Genomic DNA, 26,035 nt, shown 5'->3' on the forward strand with positions numbered 1-26,035 from the left:
CTAGCAGTAACTTTTAATTGTATCTCTGGAAATTGGTAAAATTGTCAGTCTGGCTGGGGAGGCATTGATTAAAACCTGAGAAAAGAAACAACAGAGAATGTGAGAAGAGCTGAAGTGAGAGAGAATTACTTACCTCAGCTGCTCCGCACTCTACTTACCTCCACTGTGCTGTCCGAGACCTTCTCCCCCAATTCCTTCTTGCCTTTGAAATAAAACAAAGATCTCACTCATGAGGTGTGTACTTCTAGTCAAGAGCTGACCCTCATACTGTGGACTGGAAAGCTAAAGGGAGAGGTGCAGGGCCAAACAAGACTCGATTATGAGAACAAATCCAGACCCTCTTGCAACCTGGTGGCTATTTAGCGGGATAGGGGAAGCCCCCTGTGGGGGCCTCTCCTCAGGTTGCGATCTCAGGGCCATTCTAGTGAGGCGGTGGCCGCTCACCTCTACACTTGATTTTTGCTGGCATACAAGCCGAGGCACGAATGGACACAATGCCTTTGACCCAAAGAGGCTGGTCCACGGTGTTGGTGAAGAAGCTGGAGGAATCTGAGAATGCAGATACTGTGTTGTATCCGTTCAGGGAAGAAAAAGTGGGCCAGGTTCTCCAGGAGTTACCTGTGCTCCATCAGTAACACCTCTTTGTGAGATGTTACAGCTACAGACTGGGTAATGAGGCCTTAATGGCTTTTCTAGGGTATCTGAAGAATGCACATGTGCTCATATTTCCACTATTTGCCCAAGGCTAAAGGATACAAAACTAAACATTTCCTTTTGCAGTTATTCTTGCAGGAATCAATGAGAACACATTTGCAAAGGCAGCACTGCTTGACCAACAGAAGTTGGGTGTCCTCTTACCTGTTGGAGAGCCTTGCTTAGACTGCAGTTCCATCTGGGCTCCGTTGGTCCTTAATGAGAGAGTCTTTGCCCCTTGCTGTTTCTCCAGCTCCCCTGCAAGACAGACATACGGAAGTGAAAGAGGAGAGGGATGGAGGAAAGGGCACCAGCATATTAAAGGAGCAATATGGGAAATCAGCAAGGAGAATTAATGCAAGAAAATGACAAGAGAGTGTCAAGAAGGGAGGGAGAGAGGAACAGCCATTAAAAGGCAGAAACAGGAGAGGACTCGACATGTGGAGGAACTTATACATCTCCACACAACCTTCTATGTATGACCTGCATTTATACCGAATAGGTTATTGCTGGACAGGAGGAGACCACTGATGCTGAGCTACTTTGGCTCATCCGTTCATACATGGAAAGGCCATCAAAGGATACATGGACATCTAATCTATGTAAGACAGGCCACAGAGGGACAAAGTACAGACTGCTTATCCCCCAGACACTCCTGGAATGAAAGACAACTCTGCTAAGGCTCCCAGACCTATCTTGTGCTTCCCAGCTAGCTACAGACCATATTTGCACAGTCAAGGGAGTACGGGATGGAGAAGGTTCTCCTGGGTCCGAACAGTGTAAGTGTCACTATTCCAGCCCAATGTATCATACACCCTGTTTCTTAAGCACCCTAAGTAGTTAAGTTCTTCCATTTCTTCAGCTGTCAGGTGGTCACAGAACCTGGCTGCTTTTTCACCTAATCAGCAAACACAAGAACAGTCAATCCTGTGTAGACTTGTGCTACTCATCCTCTTTCCTCTGGTTCCTGAAGAACCCATTTCCTTTGCCCTTTCTCCCTTGCAGACACATGCAGAGTGATAGCATCGGAGTGTGAATTGTATTAGAGGCCCTTACATTCAATTCGTATCTGCTCCAGCTCTGTCACTTCTGCTATCGACTCTTTCAGATCTTCCACAAACTTCTGCATTTCCTCAGCACCCAGAGCACAGAAGTGTAGTACCTGTTTCTTCTCTGAGCCTGAAACTGGAGTCACCAGTGTGATGCCATGGGGGTAATCTGTAAAGAAGAGGTATCAAGAAAGTAAAGAGGCTTTAGGGATTCTTGCTGGGGTAGCCAGCTGCTTTGCCATCTCTGCAGAACAGAGGGTTTCCAACATGAGGCCAAAGGAATGGCATGCCTAGAGCTTGTCACACTGCAAACTGTGGTATCCTGCAGCCCTCCAAGGGAAGAGAATGGCCAGGCTGCAGCAGCAAATCAAGTGCCACCAGCATCACACCGCTGCCAAACCCAGAAAACCTCAACTTCTAGCTATGCTTGGTGCGACACTGGCGCTGGGAACCTGAGCACAGTTAGGACTGTAAAGCCCTTCCAAATCTGTGGAGGAGTAAACAGTATATACGAGGAAAACAACACTTTTTCTCCTGTGGGAGAGGCAGCAGAAGAGGTTGGCTCCTGGAGTCAAAGACAAAACACTCATTAACATCTGCAGTGGCAGGACTTCTCCCCAGTCTCTACCTCCATCAGCAGAGCACATGGCAGGGGTGTTACCACAGCATGGGTGGGGAGCTCACTGTGCTGTGCAGAGAGAATGGTGAAGATGTGGGTTTATAGGTCTCCACTTAGTGCTCCCCAACAGGCCAAACACACAGGAATGTAAATGAAAGGACATGCCCAGAAAGTTAAAATATTACAACAAAAGACCTTGGGTTTTAAAGATTGGGATAGGTGCAGGGAGGTGGTGGCTGGAGATTCAGCCGATGGAAGCAGGAGAACAAGAGTGGGCAGAGAATTTGCTACGCCTGTAACTGGACTCTACCTTTTGCTCAGTGGGCAGTGTTCTCTACATTTAATTTCTCTCTTCCCCAGCCCTGGTCTCGCTTCTCCTCCACTGTTCCTGCATCTGCCTGCCTTCCCCATCCCTTTCCTTTATCAGTCTTTACCAAACAAGTCAAAGGACTGACCTGCTATTTGATGCCAGCCCTCAGCTCCCTCAGTATGTGTCCCAGGCCCCTTTTCCCACCCTGTGTCTGTCTCATCTGTACATCTGACAAGCTCTTTAGGGCATCTCTGCAGGGAATACACAACAGGATGCTTTTGACAGAAGATCCTTGGGCACTCCCAGGACAGTCACGATACCCCTAAAAGCTGATTCCAGTTCTGATGATGCCTCCTGGGGATGCTTAGTTACGAATGACTCTCTTGTACATACAGGGATGTGAAATCCTCTGCACGCTGCAGAGGGTAGGGTGTCGAGAGAGTGACTCATGCTGTCAGTGGGGTAGAGGAAGGATGTAAGAAACTGCCACGGTGCTGCTACAGCCTTCCTTGCTTGCAGCATGTTCTGCAGGTGCTCACAGGAGCCCCAGTGGGCATCAGCCAAGCTTGCCGGGGACTGCTGTGCAGCCCCTCTGCCTGTGCCAGCAGGAAGCCCGACTGTTTCTGGAACTCTTCCATTGCACAACCAGCCTCAGTCGTGACACATCATGGCTCCAGTCCCAGACCATCAAGGTCAGGCTGACTAGGGCTGGACTCTCGCCATGCTTTGGTGGGTGCTGTTCCAAGGGCTCTCCTTCTGCCTTAGGAAGCTTTTGGCACAGCACAGCATGGCACAGTGCAGGGAGGCAGCAGCAGCACCTGATTATCAGTGTTGAAGGCAGAGGTGGGAATTGTGACTTTGGGCATGAGGGGAGAGGGGCTAAAGCTGGCAGCAGCTGTTTTGTCAGCACGGTTCTCCACCTACAGTTGGCTCCTGAGAGCTCAGCGAGATGTATCTGGGGATTGGTTCCTTCCTTCCTCCCCACCAGTGCTCTCCCTGCCGCCACTGCAAGCCAGATACCTCAATGAGCTTAAGTTCAGCCCTTCTTCAGGTGCTCAGACCTAGCAAGAGGTACCAGGGCGCTCTTCTCATCACGCTGTACCTGCACAGTGATCTCCTCAGCACCAAGCCTCTGTTTTATCCCATCCACTTTTAACACTGATGGAATCCCTCTTCTGATGCAAACTCATGCTGGGTGACGCAGCCCCCTCCCTCCTCCTTTTCCGTGCCAAACCCCTCCAGGCAACCAAGGAGCAATGGACTTACATTCATTCTCAAAGAGATGGAACTGCATCCCTAGCAGGCCAACCGACTTGCAAAATGTGTACGTTGAGGAGCTTTTCTTCTTGGGGCAGAGCTTGAGGATCTGTTGGGGGGAGACATGCATCACTGGGCAGGATGTTGGGGAACAGTGAGGCAGGAGCAATACAAACTGTTCATAGCACAAAAGGTTTTTGCAAGCTCTGTTAATTCTACATGGGAGAAACCCCTGGTGACTGACAGGCTCTTTGCCCAGAAAGCTGCCTGGCATGCTGCACTTGACACAACCCTTCTGAACCTCTGGATGCATAGCCCTGGGGCCCACTCCACTCCCTGTCTCCCAGAGGTGCTGGCTTTTTGATGCCCACATTTCTGACTTCGCAAGGGTAATTCTCTTCACCGAGGGCCAGATCGAAAGGCGTAGAGAGGCCTGTCAGAAATACCTTAGGGCTGTGAACAAGAGCATATGTGAATGCTGCGCTGCCCTTGCTCCCTCAGGACTAGTTCTTATGGATCTGATTTATCCCATGGAGTAGAGGGACAGCAAGGGGCAGAACCTCTCCCCGGGTTTACAACTGTACAAGCGGGTGCAGAGGAATAGGTGGGGACAGCTCTCTTGTCCTCTGCTCCTACAAAAGGGTTTGGTTTTAGCCTTGCAACAGCCAGAGCTTCGTTTTGCCATTAAATTCAGTGGAACTTCTTTCTTGCTTGGCCTCCCCCCAGCCTCAGCGTACCTCAGCCCTCCCTTGTACCTGCCCGAGCCCAGTTGCAAGGTTGCTGGCGCAGGACACTTTGAAAAGCATTATTCACATTCGAGGCTCCACTAAGTAACATCTACTCTCCTACAACCTTTGCAGCGTTAGAAGTCAGTGGTTCTAAAGCATCTGGCAGGAAAGATTTAAAGTGCGTGGCAGGGCTCTACTAACAGCTGGACTCGATGATCTTAAAGGTCTTTTCCAACCTAAACGATTCTATGGTTCTATACTACAGTACAAACAGACAAAGAAATGAGCCTCTCTTTCATGAAATGAACCTCCCTGCCGGCAATGGCATGAGAGAGAGCAATGACATTGCTCGGATGGCTGTGGGATGTGACAGTTTTTTTTTTTCAAGGGTTAGAGGAGTTTTAGATTTGGTAGGTTTTTAACAGTGAAGGGTCCAGAGCTGTTCTTACAGCTGGTCTTACACAGCTGATGGACCAGGAGATGGTCTGTCCTTAGGACAGGGAGGGGAAATGGATGTTGTGGGCTGGTTTTAGATTTCTTTATAGAAATCAGGGCGAGTTTTATGACTGCAGCACCTAATTGCCAGAGCACACTCACCACCAGCAGATCATTGAAGAGAAAAACTTCCCTCTGGTGAGCTGCCTGCTTCTGCACTTTGTTCACATCAGTCACTTCATACAAGCGGCTGCAGCAGACCAGCCGTCGGTGGGGCACGGACAGAACCTGCAGAAGACCCACAAAAGCATGCAGAGGCTGAGGGGGGTGCACAACCCTGCCCAGTGACGGTAGCACAAGCCAATTCTGCCCATTCAAACTGTCTCCTCATCATCCCTTTTCCTTCTGGTGCAATAGCAGAGAGTGTTACACCTTCATGATCTGGATAAATCAGAGGAGTGGGACAGGTAGCCCTCTTGCACACATCTTCATATAACTCTGGCTTCCAATCACTGGGTAATTGCTCATCCTCTCTCACACCACTGGACATCCGCAGGTTTTCTGGGCTTTGAGAAATTATTCTGCTCATTTTGGGTAAATGGTATGTATGTTTTTGCATTACAGATCGGCAACTACTAAAGAAGCTGTCTCTGCATTTGGGGGTCTCTTAACCCCAGCAATCCTTAGGGAACTCATTAGAGACAGATAGGTGAAATTGTTTTCTATCACTTTGCCTTCTGCTTCCTGCACCCCCACAAGACCTGAAAGCTTGAAACACTGCAGAGCTGTCACTGGAGCATTGGCAGGCAGGACCTGCGTTGGCAGACAGGACCTGCAGTGAGATTCTTGGGCAAACAATTACCACACCAGATACTGCCAACTCTGGCCAAGGAGATCCCCCCAAATCAGGAAAGAATGAGATAGCAAGGAAGAAGGTGTTTGGAGAAAAAGGAGGGAATTCATCAAGACAAGCAAGGAAATTGTTACAGAAGAGGAGTAGGGGCACAGAGGAAAAAGGCAGAAAAGAGCGACAGTGAGGAAGGTGGGGTGAGAGGGGTGAGTGGGTGCCAGCAGGGTTATGGGTGCTCACCGTTTTCATTCCAACTATGGACTTCTCCACTTTCGTGACATAAGTCACATGGTCCTCATTGGATTTTAGCTCTTTCTGCTGGATCCTCTCGTAGATCCCCACCACCAGCTCCCGGGGGATGTCAGCACCATCATCCACGCCTGCCAAACACAGAAAATGTTGGGCAGGCTAGGCAGGGAGAAAAGGAAAGGGAAGAACCGGTGGTCTGTGACAGGCACCTACTGCCTCTGCACTGCGCAGCGCTGGGAATGCTGGAGGGAAAGGGCAGTACTCCACTTTAGGATGTCTTCTTTCTTGCTCTAACACACCTAATGCACCAGCAGGAGAGACTGACCTCTCTAAGGCCAATGCAGAAGATTTCATTATTCTTTGCTCTGCATGGTGGCTTCTTTCCATGTGTTCCTTAAGGTTTTATAGCCACAGTTTCACATTCATGTATCTTGGGCCACTCAGCAGCAACCCCTGCATTGATTTCATGTCATCAGAAGTGCTAGATGTGGAGGAGACCTGTGATGGGATCCAGCTGCTCCTCCTGCCAATGCAAGCGTCAGCTCTCCTGTTTGCCTGGTGGCCTCCACCATTTTCCTTCTGTAATGTCTTCTAGGAGTAATACTTCCCTGTTATTCAGTATGGGATATCTTTGCCTTGGCCCTGTCGCTTTCCCATCTCCTTAGGTAACTCTCCAAAATCTGTCTGACCCTTGCAGAGCCTGGCAGAAAAGTTTTCTTTCACCCTTCCCTGAGCCAAACACCACAAATTAAACTGCCAGTCTTTCCTCTGAACTGAATTCCTTTAGTTGTTTTATACTGATTTCCTCTGCTTTCCCTCCAGCGCCCTGGTCTGAGATGTACTACCCCAAGTGATGCAGGTGACGAACTGCTGAGGAATGGAGAGGCATTGTCACCTCCTGGCTCCTCATCCATGTCCTTGCATGCAGCCTGAATACTCTGCCTTTTTTCAAACACAGCTTGGTGAAGCTACTGACCGGGGCATTGGCCTGCAGGTGAGTCTGGAAGGAACTGTCTCCCCCTGTATGTAATGGGGTGACATTCACTCACTCTAGCGAGCTGTGGTATGTTACACATTGGAGGTGAGTGATCCTCATGTTGGCTGAATTCATTGTGATGTGAACTGGCAGATTTTCAAGCAACTCTAAGTGTAAGTTAACATAAAACCCCTTTTTGAGTTGGTGCTATCAGCTGTAATACCAAAGGGGACGATGGCAGGTATCAGCCCTATTCAGTATCTCGGGAAGTAACTTGAAAGAGGGCCTCAGCATCACATTGTACCAGTCTAAAGTAGATGACAAACTGGGGAAGGTGTGGGAGGCTGAGACAACACTTTCTGAACAGCAGTCAGGTCAAAGAAACAAGTCAAAGGAACCCACAGAAGTTCAAACTCTAGACGGTGATTTACATGGGACAAACTCTGAGGGAGCTTCATCTGAATTGCAGATGTGCGGTAAGAGACACTTGGAAGATGGCTGACCCGGGATGACCTAGGAGTGAACATGGCTGGGAAATTAGACAAGTATTTGTCTAGACATGATGTCAAAAAGGCCAAACAAAACTAGGCTGCATTAGCAGATCTGAAAATAAGGAGGTGGCAGTGGCTCTATATATGGGTTTGTTGTGACCACATCTGAAAAAGTGCTTTTAGCAACCTATTACCAAGATGGGAAGGACCGACCTTGGAGAACAGAAGAAAATTGATTTGGGGAACTGATGTATCAGAAACTGCAAAGAGGTAATGTATGCATGAACTCTGTCACGCCTACAGTTACTATAAGCAATTGCAAGCAATTAAGAAGGGGAAGATGTAGCCTGAATAAAAGGAAAAATGGGTTCACATATTCAAAGCAGCAAGGAGGGGAAGGGCTTGTTTAGCACAACCCAGCAGAGTCTAAGAAGGATGGAGCTGAACAATAGGAAAATGTAACACAATGGACTGCTTCCAAGCAGTGAGATCTATTAAAAGATGAAACCATCTCTCAAGGAAAATGGCTGGTTTCTGAGAAGGCTGGACAGCTTTCTGCAGAAGACAAAGCTTAGATTTTCCCCTTCCACAGCATCCTAGAAGACACCTCAAAGGGTGTCTGGCTCACAGGGAGCAGCAGCAGCCCTGGATAAAGGCAGCTCTACTAGGTTTTTGCTGTCTTCACCTAGACAGAATTTAGAGCAGTAAGAGGGCAAAAAAATATCAAAGCAGGACCCTCACCTCTCAGATTGCGAATGAAGTCCTCCAGCATCATCTTCCTGTCAGGCTTGATGTTGGGGCTGTACATGTCCGTATTGAGAAGGATGATCGCAAACGCCAGGATGAAGATGGTGTCCGGGTTGTGAAACTGCTGGACCACATCTGGGTTACACATGCAGTACCTCTGGCTGCAGCAGGAGGGATGCACACACTTAACATGGAACACGGGAGTCCTCTGCTCCAGGGGGGCAATGGCTTCATCACAAGCAGATCAAATTCCTCCTTTCACTCCACCTCTCACACGAATGAGAAGGAACTGACTGCTCTCCGAAGGCAAATTTACCCACCGATGGCTGGAATAGGCTATGGAAATCTCAGTCATCTTGTCCTCAGGAGCGAGAAGAGCAAGTGAGACTGGAGAGGACTACTCAGGCTGGTCTCAGTAAGGGTAATACAGGAGGTTTCTACTCCAGCCTGCATTGCTAAGGGCAAAGGTTCCACTGGATGCACCATGGGAGCAACCCAGCACCCCAGCAAGCCCCAGTGCTGTTCTTCCTGCGAGTCATCAACCAACGGGGGGTCCCTTGCTGGAGGACACCTCAGGACTGGCCTCACTCTGCCCTTCGTGCGCTTCATGCCACTGAACATCTGACAAGGACATGGCTCTGCTGCCACAGTGGCACGGAGGACTCCGTGCTTCAGAAGCCCCTCCATGATCACCTCCTTTGGAAGGGAGGTACCTGGCCATTCACTCCATGTCCGCTGCCTTGGGTGTGCTCTGCTTCTACCTGGTTCCCGCAGTGGGGCTGCAGAGCTCATTCTCTTACCTGAAAGCCTCAATTAGCCGCTCCACCTTCTGCGCCTCCCCCTGCACGCGGATGTGGGCCTGGAATTTCCGCAGGGCTTCGTCCAGCTCCATGCCTGAGAAGTCCATCTCGTCCACCACGCAGCTGTAGGAGAGGGACACAGCTTTCCTCAGCACCTCCTCCCGCGGAGGATGCCAGGCAGGCTCCTTCAACGTGGTGCCAGGGCTCAGTCCCCAAGGGAAACACCATGGCAGAGACCCTGAGACATCGCTACGGCTGCCCAGATCATACTTAAAATGGGCAGTAATGTCAGACAAGTGAATCCTGCATTCTACAGTAGATGAGCAACTCCTGTGCCTAACCATACATATATATGTGGTTAGATATGGTGTATATATATATGTATGTGTGTATATACACCACGATGCATATGTATCATTCCATATACAGCACATATATTTACATATAAGAGAAAGTATATAACTATGTATTGATATTTATCTGTGTCTATATAGATACAGATATCTAGACATCTATATTGACACAGATATTTAGACACATATCGATACCAATGTCAATATAGATGCAGGTCCATCTATTTCTGCCTTTCCTATTACCTGGAATCCTTCACACTTCATCCATTCCTCCCTTCCTCTCAGCACATGCACTTGTTCACTACCTGCTGTTCCTGCACTTGTCCTCTCCTCACCTTCCATTCCGTCACACACACATCCCCATTTGCAACATGTACCTTCTCCACCACTCTTCACTCCCACTCAACCACCGCAGCCACAACGTTCATTATGCCTTTGAAGCCCACAGCCAGCTCAGAGACAATAGGAAATGGAAGCTGTTGTACAGAAATAACACTGCAGCATCAGCTGGCTTGTAACATCAGGACTAGGTAAAACTCTGCCCATGTAGTCAGTCAAACACCAGGCGTCCCCCATAATTCATTCTGTCCAAACCCCTATTCATTCTATACATTTCTACCCAGCCACACAATCTTTTCCATTTCCACCATATTTCAGTGCCATGCTTCCCTGTTACCTGCTGGAAATCCTTCCCCGCATACATCTGGTATCACTTTTCCTTTCACAGTGATGCACTGCACGCTGGTAATTCACAGACAATTTAAATAACCACAGAAGGGGACGCCACCTCTCGTTTCCCACTAAAGCGATCTCAGCTTATAAAAGTCCTACCGTTAGTCTCCAAAACCTACTACTTCAGTTCTTGCTGTCTGTATTAGTCAAATAATCTAGTTCTTCTTAGTCTTACTCCATGCTGTTTTGACCATTTGTAATGACACCACCTTCTCCATGTGGCTTCAACACGTTTTGTTAGCATATTCCTACCTTTAGCATCCAGGTCATTACTGCAAGCATTAATCAAGAGACTAGACTCAGAAATTTCTGCTCATAACCTCCCTTAGGCCCAACTTCCCATTTCAGCAGCATATGTAGGCACTAATGTCTGCATCAGCCAATTCTCTCCCCCATTTATGATTCCTCTGCTAATTTCCCTCTCTTCCATTCTCAACTAACAATTTCTCATGTCAAATGCTTTGCTGAAGTCTAGAATTACCTTCTGCATGTCCCTTGTCTAGAAAACTAGTTATTTTAACAAAGACAGACGTTGAATTAATGTACCCTCCGCTGGCTTTGGTACGTACCATTTACCTTCCTGTCTGCCATTATTCCTTCTCATCAATAAATTCTCAAAGTTGACACTCTATCTGACAGAAAAAGAAATTCACAGTTGCCAAAATCCCATTTTCTTTGAGCCTTCTTTAAATACAAAGTTACTAATTTGCTAATCTTCAGTCATATGGCACCACCTTGACATTACAAGTGTATTAAAAAAATCAAGGACTTCATGTTTTTTGCTTCTATATACCTGTTAATTCTCTCTCTCCCTTGCCTTTATTTCATCCTGTGTATGAAGTGCTGTCATCAGTTTCTTCTTCCTGTGATAAACTGGAGATGGGTCTGTTGGTCTTATCTACAGTGCTGCAGTTTGCTGTAGGCTGTTGGGAAGTGTTTTGTGAGCTAAGCTGCTGAATACCACATGCAGCCTTGCTATAACAAAAAATCTATTGCATGAGGTCTCAAAGGGCTGAGGGACAGAGTTTAAATGCCTAGAAATGTCTCACCATTCCTCCATCCCCCTACTGATTCAAGAGTTGGGATATCATTGCTTCATTGCTTCTGTGGGTGTCACTGAGTGATACCCACAGAATAACCTACCAAGAGCTCTGGCTGAACCCAGAGTGCTCAGAATCTTCTAGGGTTGGAGTCGTTAAAGCCTCAGCTAGGGATCTTTCCCTGCATGAAATCCATATAATCAAAATGAGGGAACAACTGGTGAGGAGCAAGGGGAGAGAATCAATGGGCTGCTCTCACAGGAAATTTTACTTGAATTTTGGGTTTTTTTTCCTTTACCAAATGGTAGACTGCAGAAACACTAACAAAATGGTTTCTGGCAACAGCAAAAACTTCCTCCACTGCCTCTTTCCTTTGTTATTTTTATTTTTCTCATACTTACACTCACATGTCCCTTGGGTTGACATCAAGGCATTCTGCTTCTTGGAATTTATCTTTGATAGTAAGAAATGTTTTCCTCTGATTAGTCGTTATTGTGTTCACAGCTGCAACCACCTCTGCAGTTGGACTTTTGTTATTATTTTTTAATCCTTTCCAATGAGTGATGTTTCTTAGCATTGGCCCCAGTGATTTTGATGTTATTGTCTGCTTCCAGACATGTGAAAGCAAAGTCCTTGCGCACCCCAGCGAGACCCGCTGAGGTCACCCTCGTAACCCCAATCCACCAGCATTAAGTCATGTATCTCTCGCTCCCTCCCTCATTGATCAATCCTTCCCCCTCCTCATAGGCTGCTCTAACACATCCTCCCCTTTGTGTACAGATCTCAAATAATGAAGTCAGTGCCCTTCATACAGAAAGCATCAAGCCTTTATCAGGACAAGGAGGACAAGACAGCTTTTTATAGCTCTTTTCAAACTTAAACAGGCATTGCTACATGAGTTATGCTCAGCCTCTCCTTTGAGAGGTTTTTTCACGGGCTGACAGAGGCAGATTTACCCTGTAAATTCAAAGATGAACTCCTGGGAGTCCCTTCCATTTGTCTCTCAGCCCAAAGAAGTTTGCCCCCTGTCCTGCTTCCTAAGAAAAGTTGACCAGGCAAAAAGGACAGGTTAGGAAGAAAGTTTGACTCAAGCAAAGTCAGCCTGAGCTTGTATTTGATTTATCTGACAAAGGCTGTGCCAAAGGCCTGAGGAATAGCTCCTAGAGGAGTCATCAGATATGCTGCTACCTTCTGCTGCTAGACAGACAGACAGAATGGTTGATTATAGTTGTCTGATAGTTTTTCTGAGCGAATTTGACAGAGCAAAGTCCATTTAAAGAGCCGAAGAGCCTTGTGCCATGGGGCTGCCATGTTCCTGCTCCTCTTCTAGGTGGCTACAAGCTTTGCTGCCTTGCCTGAGCTCAGATTCTTGTCCAGCCTCCCATTAACTTTCCGAACACCCAGTGGTGCACATGTCAGAGCTCCCTGAAATGCAACACAACTTTTCTTTGTGAAGCCAGAGCAAGGAGGTCTGTTCTCTTCAAGGCACAGACCCTGGAAGCTCCTATCTTGGCAAGTACGCTACAGAGAGTACATTGACCCTGTCAGAGCTGCAATGTAGAAGGCAGTGTAACCGCCTGCGTGATGGGGGTCTCTCCCCAGAACTGGATTTGCCAATATGAGATACAAAGGTTGAGCTGAGAGCGGGTGGCTCTCTGCATCCAAGGAATAAACCAGCAGTTTATGTACGTGTGTCAAAACCAGTGCTGGGTTCATTTTTCCACAGACAGCAGAAGGCCTGTGAGATGCCTGTTCCAGGACCACCAGGAGGTCTGAAGGATAATGAAGCAGGGCAGAGTAATCACCTTATAAAATCTCCTCCCTACCCAGGGACTTGCAAAAAGCCACGTGAGTGGAGCTCACAGTGCATTCAGAGATGCATTTAGCTCAGTACCCGCAGGGACAGGACTTTGGATGTTGGCATCGTGTTGCTGAAGTGAGCAGGAAAAGTGCTGACAGGCTGCCTCACAAACGAGGTGGTGGAGTTTGAGGGCTCTTGTGCCACTTGTATACATGGGGAGCTCAGTCTGTCCTGAGGCACTCACAACTGCAGAGAATTGCACGCCACGTGCCAGGACCAAAGGATGGGCTCTCAGTTGGATCATTTTGCCTCTATTACCTCTGTGGTGGCCACACTGACTCCCAGGCTGCAGGGCATAGATCCCCCAAAACCGGGGTGGATATAGCGGCATCAGAACTGCCAGGATTTAGCAAAGGGCTAAGCATGGTAAAAAAGCCCCGTGGTGAAAGGGTTCAGTGAAGGCAGGAAGCAGCTGTATCGTGTGGGGCTGGGATCTGCTCGCCCAAGTGTAATGACCTATTTTCCAGCTTTTCCGCTCAGGTGACAATGCAGCAGGAGCTGGGCTGCAACTAAAAGCTTCTGTAATGAACCTGCAGCCCATGCTCAGGGAGGGAGTGAGGGGGGAGGCAGCCAGGTGGAAAGTTTAAAAGCACAAGGCACAAAGATATTAATAAAAACCATCCCTCTTCTCAGCTTCCCTAACCCTGTGAACTTTGTGAAGATGAACTAGGCTTAGGGTGGACTGCAGAGGAAGAGCTCAGCGCCCTGGGTGGAGGCTGCCCTGCATGTGTTAACTGAGGGTCACAGAAAGAGGAGGGAGCAGGACTCACCAATACTTTGCACCAGCGGGCATGGGTGTGTGTCCCAATCCTGCCCTCCATGTGCAAGAGTAGTCTCTCCAATGGAGATCATGGCCCACCAGTTTTTCCTTTCTGCGGGATGCTGTACTGCATGTATTGCCTGTTTTTGTCTGGGACTGGGTCACACCTACTTGCCATTGCAGGGTTGTTGGTAGCTCACTTGGCTACTCACTTGGGCATCCACCCCTTCCTAAGCAAGGAATGTACCATGCCTTGCACCAGAGCTGCATCACAAGGTGGAGAGCTGTTCCGACACCAGACATGTTGGCCATGCAGGGGAGGGTTCTACCCAGCCTTCACCTTCCCTTCCATGGGACACTGGGTACCCTTGTCCTCCAAGGGACAAGGGAAACAACTGTTTCCCTGGGCAAGCTCAAGCTGCACCTGCAGCCTTTGCAAGCCTGGAGTAGGAAAGCTGCTCTTGTTCAAGAGTTTTATCTGTGCCACAGCTCTGCTTGCAGCAGGAGGTCAGAGCTGCCTAACACATCCATCACATCATTATCTCTTGCTCCACAGCACAAGCTGCAGCACTGTGCTGCTCAAACCCTCCTGTAAGGCAAGTCCCGCACTGATCCGCTGTGATGTCCTCAGCGAGAAGGGGAATGGATGCTAGTTTGGGTGAACCTGTCAAGTTCACTCTGCCAGCCCAAGAGGGATCTAAGACCTCTTTGAGAGACAGCCTCTTTGCTGGGCTCCCAGACACTCCTAAGAGCAGCTTTTCTCTCCCTGACTTCCCATGAGAGAGAGGACAATACATGCTTGACAAGCAGGAGGGAGAGTGCGTCTAACAGCAGCTTACAGCCCAACACCAACCAGCCCCCAGCTCAGCACAATGTCTACTCTGCTTGAATCCCTGCCCCTTTCTCTGCTGACACCAAACACACCAGGACAGCCACTTCTGCACTTCCGAGTCCCACAACCTGAACACAAACCATCTGGTACCAGCAGCACAGCCAACTCCATTCATGGCATCACTCACATTATCTTGTTCATGAATTAACTATAAATGGAAGCAAATCCTGAGTCAGAAACAGGTGGAGGGGAAGAATGAACTAAAGTGAAGGGAAGTATGAATGAAGGAGAATAAAAGGAACAAATAAACACAGAATGAAGAGTGCACAAAAAGAAAAAAATAAACAATAAATGTGAGCATGTAACACGAAAGAAACGAATGAAGAAATGATGGAAGAATGACGATGTGCTTCATGTTAAAAATATGTGCTAACACCTTGGGCCTGACTTCTTCAAAGAAACAAAATTATTTTTCTGCAGTAGTTGCCAAGTAGATTTGATAAAAACTGTTCAATACCAGATCAGTGCTTTAATGGCCCAGGCTACTTCCCTACAGCTGTATTCCTTGGACTGGTAGACACTGAAACCCTGGGGTGGGTCCCCAGCTGGCTGCAGGGCAGGTTGTAGAAGCAGATTCCCAGGAGAAGAGGCTGGATCTTACTCTGGGATGCCGGATCACAATGAGTTGTTATTGCAGGATGCTCAAAATTGGTTACAGATGGGATTTATGCCCTGTAACATAAAATGGCTAAAAGCTAAATGTCCAGCCTAAACCAGCACATTGAGAAAAACAACACTCTTGAGGGACCTGTGTCTCTCCACTGACTAAAGGAATTCATAAATTCATAGAAGACAGTAAACTTGGTGGTAGCTCACAATAGGTGAGATAAATCCGCTTTTTAAATATTGAAGCCTCTTCTGCAAGAAAAAATGACATACTCCCTAAACAGACAGGCCTGAGCAGTTTAGTGTTATCAAAGGATGTGTGCCAATTATAGCCACATAGTGTTGAAAATCCCTTGCTCTCTTGTTCCTCTGGCTAGCACGTATAATTACTTGTGAGTTAGCCAGGCACTTTTACTGGGTTCCAAGAAAATCAGTTAAAGGTTGAAAGACAAGAGTAGGAATATAATTTCAGGGCTTTTGGGTGCTGGGCATGCAGGTGTGGGAAGGCAAAATAGCACACCAAAGTGCTCGAGCTTCACACTGTGCTTACCCTCCCTCAGCCCCCTGCCCTTGTACGTAAGAGGCTTTGCAACCAGCATGGCACTTCTCTGGAGTTTTGCATCTGATGGGTGGACAAGTAAAGAGGGATCATCTTCCCAGCGCCAAATGCCACTGTGCACTCCTGAGCCTTGCTGCCTGACTCCAGGAAGAGGCAGCGGCTGGCTGGTTTGTCAGCCAGCACAGCTTCAATACTTAGGGAAGCCAGGAGAAGTTTGCAGAGCGCAGACTTACGGCTGGACTTAAGCTGAGTCTGGAGTTTGTAACCTGGGCACAAGGGAGGCTGACACTTCTGCAGATGTCTTAAAAGCTGTCCTATTATTTATTCATGCAGCTGGGTTAATTCAACCTGGCTGCAACAGAAACAATGCTTACAATACACAATTCTAACACAAGTTTTCATATCGAGCGAAAGCTAAACTAACACAGCAAGTGGCATCAATAATTGAAATTGCTCTCAGGAGGGAGAGGACAGGCTAGGAAGGCTCCAGGGCCAGGTCTGGGATGTGAAAGAGCAGAGACAATGCCCCCTGCACACAGGCTTGCTCACTGCAGGTGGCCAGTGCCTGTCCCACAACTACTGCCTGCTCATGGCCACCCTGCCTGGGCATTTGAGCTTCCCAGGATCAGCACTGCCTGGTCTTCTGATGCCCACCTGGGCCAGAACAATGACTGTGGCATCGGGCAAATTGTGCAGAAGCTACCACAGGACCTATCCTGGCTGCCACACACTCTCCAGGGAATACCACGTACTCTAACCTTGGCTTGCTAAGTGTGGGTAGATATGGGACTGCGACACAGCCCTTGCAGAGTCCATTCTCCCCACCTGTGCCAGTGTTCCTGAGATAATTTGATTGGAGTTGGATGGGGAATGAGAACCAAACCAGGTAGAATGCCAAAAGGCCTTTGAGCTCCCTCTTGCTCCCACATAAACAGCTCAAAGTTGTGACGAGTCCTCGAGTTACGGTGCACTGGAAATGCCAACACACTACACTACGCTGCCAGCCCTCTCCTTCCTGCAGCATGGACAGGAAAAGCATCTCGGATGATAATCCTGGGCCAGATAATCCTGGCAATGCCTTGTTCCCATGCATGTCACACCGCTGGGTGTGCTCTCACAAGCAGTTATGAAAATCTGCTTGCAAAGCCACCAACCATTGCTCCCCCCAAGCTCAGAACTGACACAGGAAGAGAGTGAAAGTACATGCAAACAGCACAGCTACAACTAGCTGAATGCGTGCGTTTTTCCTTCCTGTTTTAGAACATTCTGTACATATTTTATGTTTACTTTTATATTTGCCTTTAAGGAAGACAAATCAGCAATTTACTGTGAAGAGGGGATGGCAGCAGGGTTTGTTAGTGCAAAAACATCATCTGTTGCCTGGAGAGATCAGACTCAGGTCTGAACCCCAAATTCAGACTCAGTTGCTTGATATTTGTTCCTGTACATACAGTCTGTGTCCAAGGTATGTCCATGTACACACAGCCTCAACAGCTCGGTTCCTGTCTCTGAGCTTTGCTCTCCGCATCCTAACTAGGATGGCAGGGTCCCTCTTTCATTGAACGTTTGGAGCGCTACATTGAGAGATGCAGTAGAAACTGAGAGTTACAAGCTCGATGGAGTAGGGCCACCTGCTCTAATGGCTCTCCTGCAACATGCAGAGACAAGACAAGCAACTGCAACGTTGCCTGGGCAGCGAGGCTGGGAGACAGGCACCAAGCTTTGCAGTAGGGACTGTTCCAGGAGCCGCTAACACAGAGATTGTAGTCACATGTGAGGCAGAAGAACACGGTCTTTTGCAGAGATGATGACAAATTTAGGGCTATGAGGAAGTGCCAGACTACCGCTATTGCAATATCCCTCTGTCTGTGCAGAGGCTAGGTTTGGACTTCAGCAGAGTATCTGTCAGGGGAAGCAGCCCATACATTGCTTGCTGGGGAAATAGAGGCAATTACTTTTAATTGTAGCTCTCAGCATGAAGAGACTGGAGAGAACATGTGTCTCGTTGCTGGCCAAATCAATACCCATACAGTATATTAAAAAAAAGAGCTGGACCAAAGGTTAGGTACCTGCAGCAATAAGTAGCAATTGCATCAGAAATTAATTTTGAAATTTGGGCCCAAATTTGGCTCCTGAAGTGGCATCCATCAGTCTTTCCTTGGAAGAGAAGTGCTGTGTTCTTTGGACTTAGGGGTTCTATTTGGCTTGGTTTGAGAGAAACCACTGCAAAATTCAAGGGAGATAGAGAACATTTTGGAGAACAGGAGAAGATAATAAAGGAACCAGTGCAGAGGACTTCCTGCCTAATAGAAAGGCAGCTCTTACTAAGAACTGTGCTTCTGCCTAATAAAAAGAAGACCCAACTGAGTGCTGGTCATGCCTTCAAATGGGTCTTTCATTGAGCTTGTTGCCCCCTGACAACACACACCACGTCAGCCTGCATTGCACCCCTCACATTCACACTCTGGTGCTGCTTTCACTGTAGCACTACTCAGGGTGGGAGAGGTGGTATCCCCTGTCCTGGTGTCCCCTTTTTATCATACAGAGAGCTGTGCTTTCACTTTTTCCCTTATCTGAAGTAGATCAGGACCAAGGAGGAAACAAAAGCTCATCTCAGTTCCCCAGGCCTATCTATCTGCAAGAAAGCCTGTCATCTTGAAAGCACTCAGAACAGGTGAGATACTTTTCTTCCCAACACTTCAGACCCTGCTCCTGCAGTGCTGGGGGCTCACAAGTTAGCAATGGTTACAGCGTGGAAGGCAGAGCAACAGGCAGGCACTGAGGTAGCATAGGTCGTAGGTGTTCACAGGGTTTTGCAGTCCAAATTGCAAGACTTGAAAGAGCAGAGGGGTGTAGGCTGAGAGGTGAATGGCTCGTGTGACCACGAAAGGGTTGCTGTGAGAGAGAGGAAGGGAACAATCCAGCAAAGGCACCCACTGAACACAACCAGGGAGGGAACCTGAGATCTTGTTCAGAAAAGGGACAGCTCAGCCCATTGGAGTTTTTGGAGTAGGGATGTTCCTCAGTGCTCTGTGACCGCAGTGGTAATGATACAGCACTGGCAGCATGGTTCCTCATGCAGGCCTCTGCATTATCACACACAGGACCAACTCCCCTATTATTATCCCCGTAGTGCAGTTGGACAAACTGGAAAGGCCACCCATCTCAACAATGGACAGAAAGAACCAGGTGTGGAGTCAGCATTCGCTGCTCCCTGCTGGTCTCACAGCAAGAAGCAGATAGTTTTCCTCCTCTGGCTCTCTTTGTACTACCCAGAAAGCATCAGAGATGCTCCATCCGGATGGGGTGAGACCCCAGTCACAGTTTCCCAGCCATAAAACCTCCCAGCATCACTAGTCCTACCACCAACAGTGCTGACCTTCTGCTAGATGGTCGCAGGCCCTCTGAGGAGAGGCTGAAATGAAAGGGATGCTGATCTTAAGGGGGTGAAGTTCCTGCAGAGTGGGGATGGAGGGACATGAAGGATGGGGTGCTTGCTGGTGCAGTCAGGGCAGAGCAGGCTGGCAACTCCTTCACAGTGCAGGGAGGAGGCAAAGAGGTTTCCACACTTACTCCAGGACATCTCTGTTGAACTGCTTCTTGCTGTTGCCCAGGAACTCCCCAATCATCTGGCGGCTGAGGCCCTTCCGCTGGAGCAGGAAGTGTGCGACCCCAATGGGGGTGTCCGGGATGAAGCCTCTGGAGATCAGGAACTGGATCCCTTTGTCTGGGTTTCTGGAAGGGAAGGACAGAGACAGGGTAAGTTTGCATGATCGTTTGGGGCATTGTTGCCTGTGGCTCACGTCATGGCTCGCAGCAACACAGTCTTCAGAATGTGCATGGGCTCTTATGAGTGGCAGGGACAAGTCTGGTGGGGGCAGGGAAAAGTGACTTGGGAGAGTCCCCCTCAGTTTCTGCTGAGGACAAACAGATGCCATGGGACCTGCTGTGTCACTTGTAGCCCCTGCTGTCACCTGGTGCTTGCAAGTGCAATCCCACTGCTACAAAGGATGCTGTGGCACAATACCAGCCTCATCAGTGTGTCTCTTCTGCCATCCCTCTGCTCCAGAGTCAAAGGATCTGGTATCCTCCTTGGACTTAGGAGACATTGCTTCCATGGACTATAAGCAAATGAGGTTCAAGACACAACAGGGGATAACCAAAGGATGACAAAAGAAAAATATTCTCTTTCCATACATTTTTAGTGCTCAGATTTGAGTGACACTTTCTACCTTCCTCACCTGAGCCTGGTGCTGGCTGCCTGAACAGAAATCCCATGCTCAGATTTGCTTATCTCTTCCTTCACTTCCCCCACCCTTAGCTGTGTTGTTCTTCCCTTCTGGATCTTCTCTATTGATTTACCCCCTCCAGCAGAAATCTCTGTGTGGGTGGATAAGAGCAGCACCTGGAGAATGCCTTGTCAGAGCTGGGAGCTGCGTGCAGTTCCCAGGCAGAGGGGTTTTCTCCCTCTCTGAGAACAGGCCTGGTGTGGAGTGATGTTCTGCTTGTTACTGTGCCAGTGTCTGTACATGTTTGTGTATGTGCATGTCCTGTACATGCAGATGTCTCTTGCACCATACATGTTCATCAGAGTCTGTCTGTCCACACATTTTGGCTTTCTCCTCATGTCTCCTCCAAGAACACACGCTTCTGTGTATCCTGGTGGTGGCTGTGAGTCTGTGTGGTGCTTGTCCCACAGTAAAGACAGGAATGAGTGTGTATTGTACAGGTTTCCTTCATCTATTTCAGTCTGCCCCGCTGAAGGGTATCTGTCCTGATGCCCTCTTCCAGAGGGGAATTAGTGCAATGACAGGAAGATTTCCATGTTCCTTTGGTTCTCTGAGCTGGTGAGTGGGGAGAGGTTAAGAAGGTAGCTTCCTCATGAAAGGATGCCATACTTCCATCATTAACCCAAATTCAGGGATCTTTGTCAAGGCTCAAGGAGCGAATTTGTTCAGGCAGTTTCCTGGGGTGAGGAAAGGATAGCATGAGATCGCAGAGCACGTGAATGCATGATATGTGCAGGCACAGACTGTGACACTGTCAGGTGGTGAAGGATGTGGGTGAGCAACATATGTCTAGCTTTAAGGGGATCAACATTCAGGAAAAAGGCCTGCTCCTTACAGGGGCCTCGTGGGTATACAAAAAGTAGACGGTCTTGAAATAGTTCTGCTTACTCTGTAATGTCACAAAGAAAACATGCTGGGCAGAGTGGCATCCCCAGGGAGAGTGGCTAGGAGAACAAGTCAGCCCATTAAATATACAAACAGGAGAGCTGCAAGATCTGATATTGATAAAAACAGGCCTTCCTCAGGGAAAAGCAACAGTGCACCTTCTGCATTATCACACAAATCTCCTCGTTCACCTTTGAAGAGTGCAGGCAAAGTCCTCTGCTAAGTGCAAAGGTCAGGGCTAAAGTCAAGTTAAGCAACAAAGAATCATAAAATGCACCTCCACCTGCGCACTTTGGTATTTGGCAAAGGACAGTACAGTGTTCACAGCACAAGGATTCTCTCAGCTACACTGGTGTGACTCCAAAAAAAATTGGACTGAATCTGGATTCACTCCAGGAGAGATGGAAACTGAATGTGGCAGAAAAACGCAGCTCACACACTCACGTGGATGCGCAGATTTCAGTAGAGATGGCACACGCAATGCAAAAGAATGTAGGATAAAACAGTCCAGCTCTGACAGCCCTCCTGCACTGCCTAGACTGTAACTCAAATATACAGGCATACACTATTCTTCCACTAACAGCAGCCTTTCATCAGTTCTTCCCTGGATTCAATTTGTTCCCCACAAAATCCTGATAGCAATACAGCATCCCTGCCACTGAACAACTGCGGACGTATCCCATGTGCTGCAGCATGCGGCTTTTACCCAGATGTGCAGCAAACAACTCCACTTCCATCTCTCCTGAGCCTGCTCCCTGCTATTTTCTTTAGTGTTGCAGGGGTGGTAAGCACGGCCAGCAAATGCTGCGGGATTCCTCACGTCCTGCTGGCTTTCCCTCTGCCCACGCAGGCAGCTGCCCACACACGCTGAGTTATTACAGCAGTGCTGCATAATGAAGCGCTCTCCGCTCCAGGAATTCCACCCCCTCACTGTGGAGTGGGAATGGGGAAAGTGCCACAGCAGCACAGCATCCATGTGTTCCCAGGGGGCTGCTCCGAGCCTGAGCGCCGCTTGCTGAAAACGCAGCTCCGGGCTGGATGGACCATGGCAGATGGTGCCAGCAACTGGAGGCTTTCAGCTCTTGGTGGGGGGAGTGGTCAGCAAAAAGGACACGCACGCAAGCACGCACAGCCTCAGCTCCACGTTCTGCGGGTTGGTGCCCACACTGCAAACCCTACAACAGTAAACTGGCCCCTTGCTAGAAGTGGGCAGGGAAACCAACATCCAAATAACGGTGGAGAGCTGAAGGGCCTTCCCAGCCCCTTGGATGGAGGTGCACTACGGTGTCAGAAGGGGAGCCACGTGTCCCTTAGATCCTGCTCAGAGAATAAAAACAAAGGCTTTGCTCCCCAGAGCTAGCAGGGCAGCTCCCTCCCTCCCTGTACTCCAACATTTTGTCTAGAAAACGGAGCCTTAAAACTAACCACACATTATTTTGGCAGCTAGTTTCATGGGAGCAAGGGAAGCATGGCTAAGAAGTCGTGTTTGGGAACCCTGCAGTAAGTCCCACAGGGACCTGCAAAATGCAGTGAACCCAGGTCACTGAATGAAGGAGGATGGCAGAGCTGCTTCCCCAAAACAGGCCTGGCACTGCTATTCTGTCACATGAATACGTGCCAGGCAGACAGGGGAGGAGAAGAGGCTGGGAAAAAGCATATTCACTCCTGCTTTACCTTCACATCCATGTTCATGTCCACTGTGCAGACACCAAAGGAAAACACATTGGGTGGAATGACTCCTGCCAAGCATGGCTTGAGAATACCGAAATGCTTAGTAGCAGAGATGTGAGCCCCACATCCCCCCCTAAAAGTACACCTATCCCAACACAAACACCAGAATGTCTGTGTGGACCTGGAACTATGTCTTTATCAACCCCCAGCTGTGTCTGGTGCCTACCCTCCCGCTCATTCCAGCCTGTTTGTGTTCATCAGGCAAACCTGTGTGCGCCCACAGGCTGACGTGGAGATATACCCATGGACCCTCCTGTTCACAGCCTGAGCTCAGAGCTCGTAAAATGTCCTCCTCAGGTCTCTAAGAGCCCCAAATCTGTCTGGTCTAACATCACTTCAGTTCTGGATGTGGTCTGAGCCCAGCCCTAAAAACCTTTCTTCCAGGTTCCTGTCTCCTGGAGGCCACAGACTCCATACTACACATCAATAAATCCTTGTCTGTGCAAAACTTCTACCTAGGACTGCGTAACCTTTAGTCCTCACCAAAAGACCCATGCTAACGTGTGACAAAATATTCTTCTAGTATGGGTGCATTACAACCCCAGCATCTTCATCAGAGGACTCAAATGGGAACCAAGACAGCATCAGATGAGAGTGTGATGATGGAGCAAAAGTCAGTATTTCTCATGGCTTGCTTTGATGAGAAAAGTCTCATCAAAAGGCAATGAGCAAATCTAAAGCTCCTTATAGGAGCTCAGCTGCTTTCTGCCAATCCAAAATAGACTATGTGTGACCCCCGAGTTAACCTCTTCTGACGGTAATCTCTGGGCTGCTCTGCTTTTGCTTTCACACCTACAGCCTTTTCATAGGATATCGGACTCAGACGTGTGAGAGATGAAGACGGCTAAACCTGGTGTGCCAGGTGAAGATCTATCCAAATTCCAGAAGGAAAATTAAGCCAGAGCACTCATACTGGGCTAGCCAAGCTCAGCTCTACCTCTGTCTCTCTCTCATTACTTGGAGATGCTCCATGTTAAGTCACCAGGGCTGGGTTTACATTCCCAGCTACGCTTGCTCCTTTGCAACAGAGTGGAGCAGGAGCCTAGATCACAGATGCCCAACAGACAGCAACTGGGACTGAAGGTTCAGAATTCAGGAGAGCATGGGCATTACTCATGGGGCACTGAGCTCATTCTTCTGTTGAGCACAAGATCAGGATAGCACTTGGGGGACTTTAGGGAAAAAGGTTCTGGACAGCCAACATGTGGTCTGCATTGCATACCCAGACGGTCATACCCTTGAATATAAAAGAACTTCCCAGGTGAGGGATCTAAAGCAAGAGCCTGCAATCACCCCTTCCTGTGAGGCATGAAATAGGCTGGGAAACATAACAGAGGGACAGTCACTTACATATTGAAGAGGTTGAGCCCGATGCGGTAGAGGCGCTTCCTCATGGTGTCTGTGGACAGTGTGGGGGACTTGCAGCTAGCTGGGTTCTCGCAGTGGTATCTTGGGAGGCTGAGGATCATGGCCTGCAGTGCTTCTTTTGAGGACACTTCAGAGGCTGACTTGGCTGAAGTGGAGGTGCTGCTGCTACTCAGCTGCTCTGAGTTGTCTGCATTCTCAGACTCGGAGCCTTTGCTTTGCCCCATTTCGTTGCTAGCATCAAACTGGAGCTTCTGCACTGCCATCTGCCCAGGCTCAGCACTGCTGTCTCCCGTGCCATTAGCACTGACGTTCATCTCCGTGAAAGTGTGGCTGTTCTGGAGAGCTCTGGACTCAGGTAAGCTCTCAGGGGCAGCCGGTGGTTCACTGACTTCTCCCTCCCCTTCTCCTGGGCTTTCTTCAGCCTTGGTGGCTTGAGAGAGCCCCGCCTGGGCATTGCCACTGAGGCAGTTTGCCATGGACACCGAGGTAGACGACGAGACAGAGATGTTCTTGTTGTCGATCTGGACTGTGACATCTCGAAAAGCCATCATGAGAGTGCTGCTGCTCTTGGGCAGCGTGTCTGGCAGGAGCCCTTCCTCCTTCTCCTTGTCCTGCAGCTCAGCTTCTAAGTCTTGGTTCGGCTGCATTGAGCTGGCACTGAAGGTCTCCCTTATCTGGTATGAGCCCCCATCTTGCAGCGAGCACATGGTTTTCAGGCTCCAGGTGCTGAGGGCATCATCGATGGACTTGGCCAGGGACTGAACTTGTTCCGTGAAGGAGTCCTCCAGCTCGGTCAGTGCCCCGCTGATGGTGGCTGGCAAAGATGGGGACCTCACCAATGGGATGCCCACAAAGTTGTATCCCTCCACCAGCGCTTTCTCAGCGGAGAAGCTCTCTGAGTTCTGGACCCGGACTTTCCTCAGAGAGATGCGGCGTGGCATGCGGCTCTCCAGCAGCGAGTTGCGGATCTTCTCAAAGTTCTTGCTGAGCTGGTACTGCCGGAAAGCGGTCTGGATGGTGCAGGCTGCCCTGCGAGACACCAGGTGACCTCCGTATTTGTGCTCTAACATTTCAATCTGAAAGACATACAAACAGGAGAGGTTATTTGTTGCTAATTGACTTCTGATGGCTTTCTGTTATCTCATTTCCTACATTGATTAGTCTGCAATGACTGTCAGAGGAACTTCTAACACTGAATTAGCTTTTGCCTGCACTACTTCACCCTTGATTTCAACAGAAGCCCTACCTTTGGGCATGGCTGGCTAAAGCATCAGTACTGTGAGCTTCCTCTCAGCTTTAACACAATCATGCCTCTTCCTAGAGTGCCAGCCATACAACCTGGAGCCTGGCAGTGCCTTTCCCTTGCAAACCCACTTCTGATGGCCTTTAAGGTAAGCTCATCACTGCAAATGCAGTGTTCCAGCAACGGGTTTCCCTGCTCAGCAGTGCTCTGGTAATGTCAAGCACCATCCCTTGTCTCAGAGGGTTACTAATGCTCCTCCCTTCCTTAGTCACATTAGGAAATACTCAGGGTAAGGAGAAACCATTCAGAAAAAGGAAAGCCAAGTTAATTTTTAAATGTGAAAAATACTGGCTTGATTATGGGAGCTAGTGAGAAATACCACCTTCCATAGAAGTTGGTGGAGGCTGGGTTTGTTTAGTGTCTTTTAAAAAGCACTCTGAATCCCACGTGTCTTACTTCCTGATGTCTGAGTTTTTCAGGCGACATCCAGCAGTGAAATGAAAACTACCCAA

At 48.7% G+C, this 26,035-nt stretch overlaps 1 protein-coding gene across 1 annotated transcript; it reads right to left on the reverse strand.

Moving 5' to 3' along the window:
• IQSEC3 (IQ motif and Sec7 domain 3) lies at positions 1 to 25,350 on the reverse strand. Its single transcript, XM_010158474.1, has 11 exons — positions 24,263 to 25,350; positions 19,581 to 19,742; positions 9,205 to 9,327; positions 8,399 to 8,565; positions 6,182 to 6,321; positions 5,254 to 5,379; positions 3,938 to 4,037; positions 1,750 to 1,911; positions 859 to 951; positions 159 to 202; positions 1 to 75 (listed from the first exon to the last, which is right to left on the reverse strand). Exons 1-11 carry the CDS (start codon positions 25,348 to 25,350, stop codon positions 1 to 3), a joined length of 2,280 nt encoding a protein of 759 aa, XP_010156776.1.
• Between the last annotated feature and the right edge of the window lie 685 nt (positions 25,351 to 26,035).

This window comes from Eurypyga helias, unplaced genomic scaffold (assembly GCF_000690775.1).
Source record: "Eurypyga helias isolate BGI_N326 unplaced genomic scaffold, ASM69077v1 scaffold17369, whole genome shotgun sequence".
Taxonomy (NCBI): domain Eukaryota; kingdom Metazoa; phylum Chordata; class Aves; order Eurypygiformes; family Eurypygidae; genus Eurypyga; species Eurypyga helias.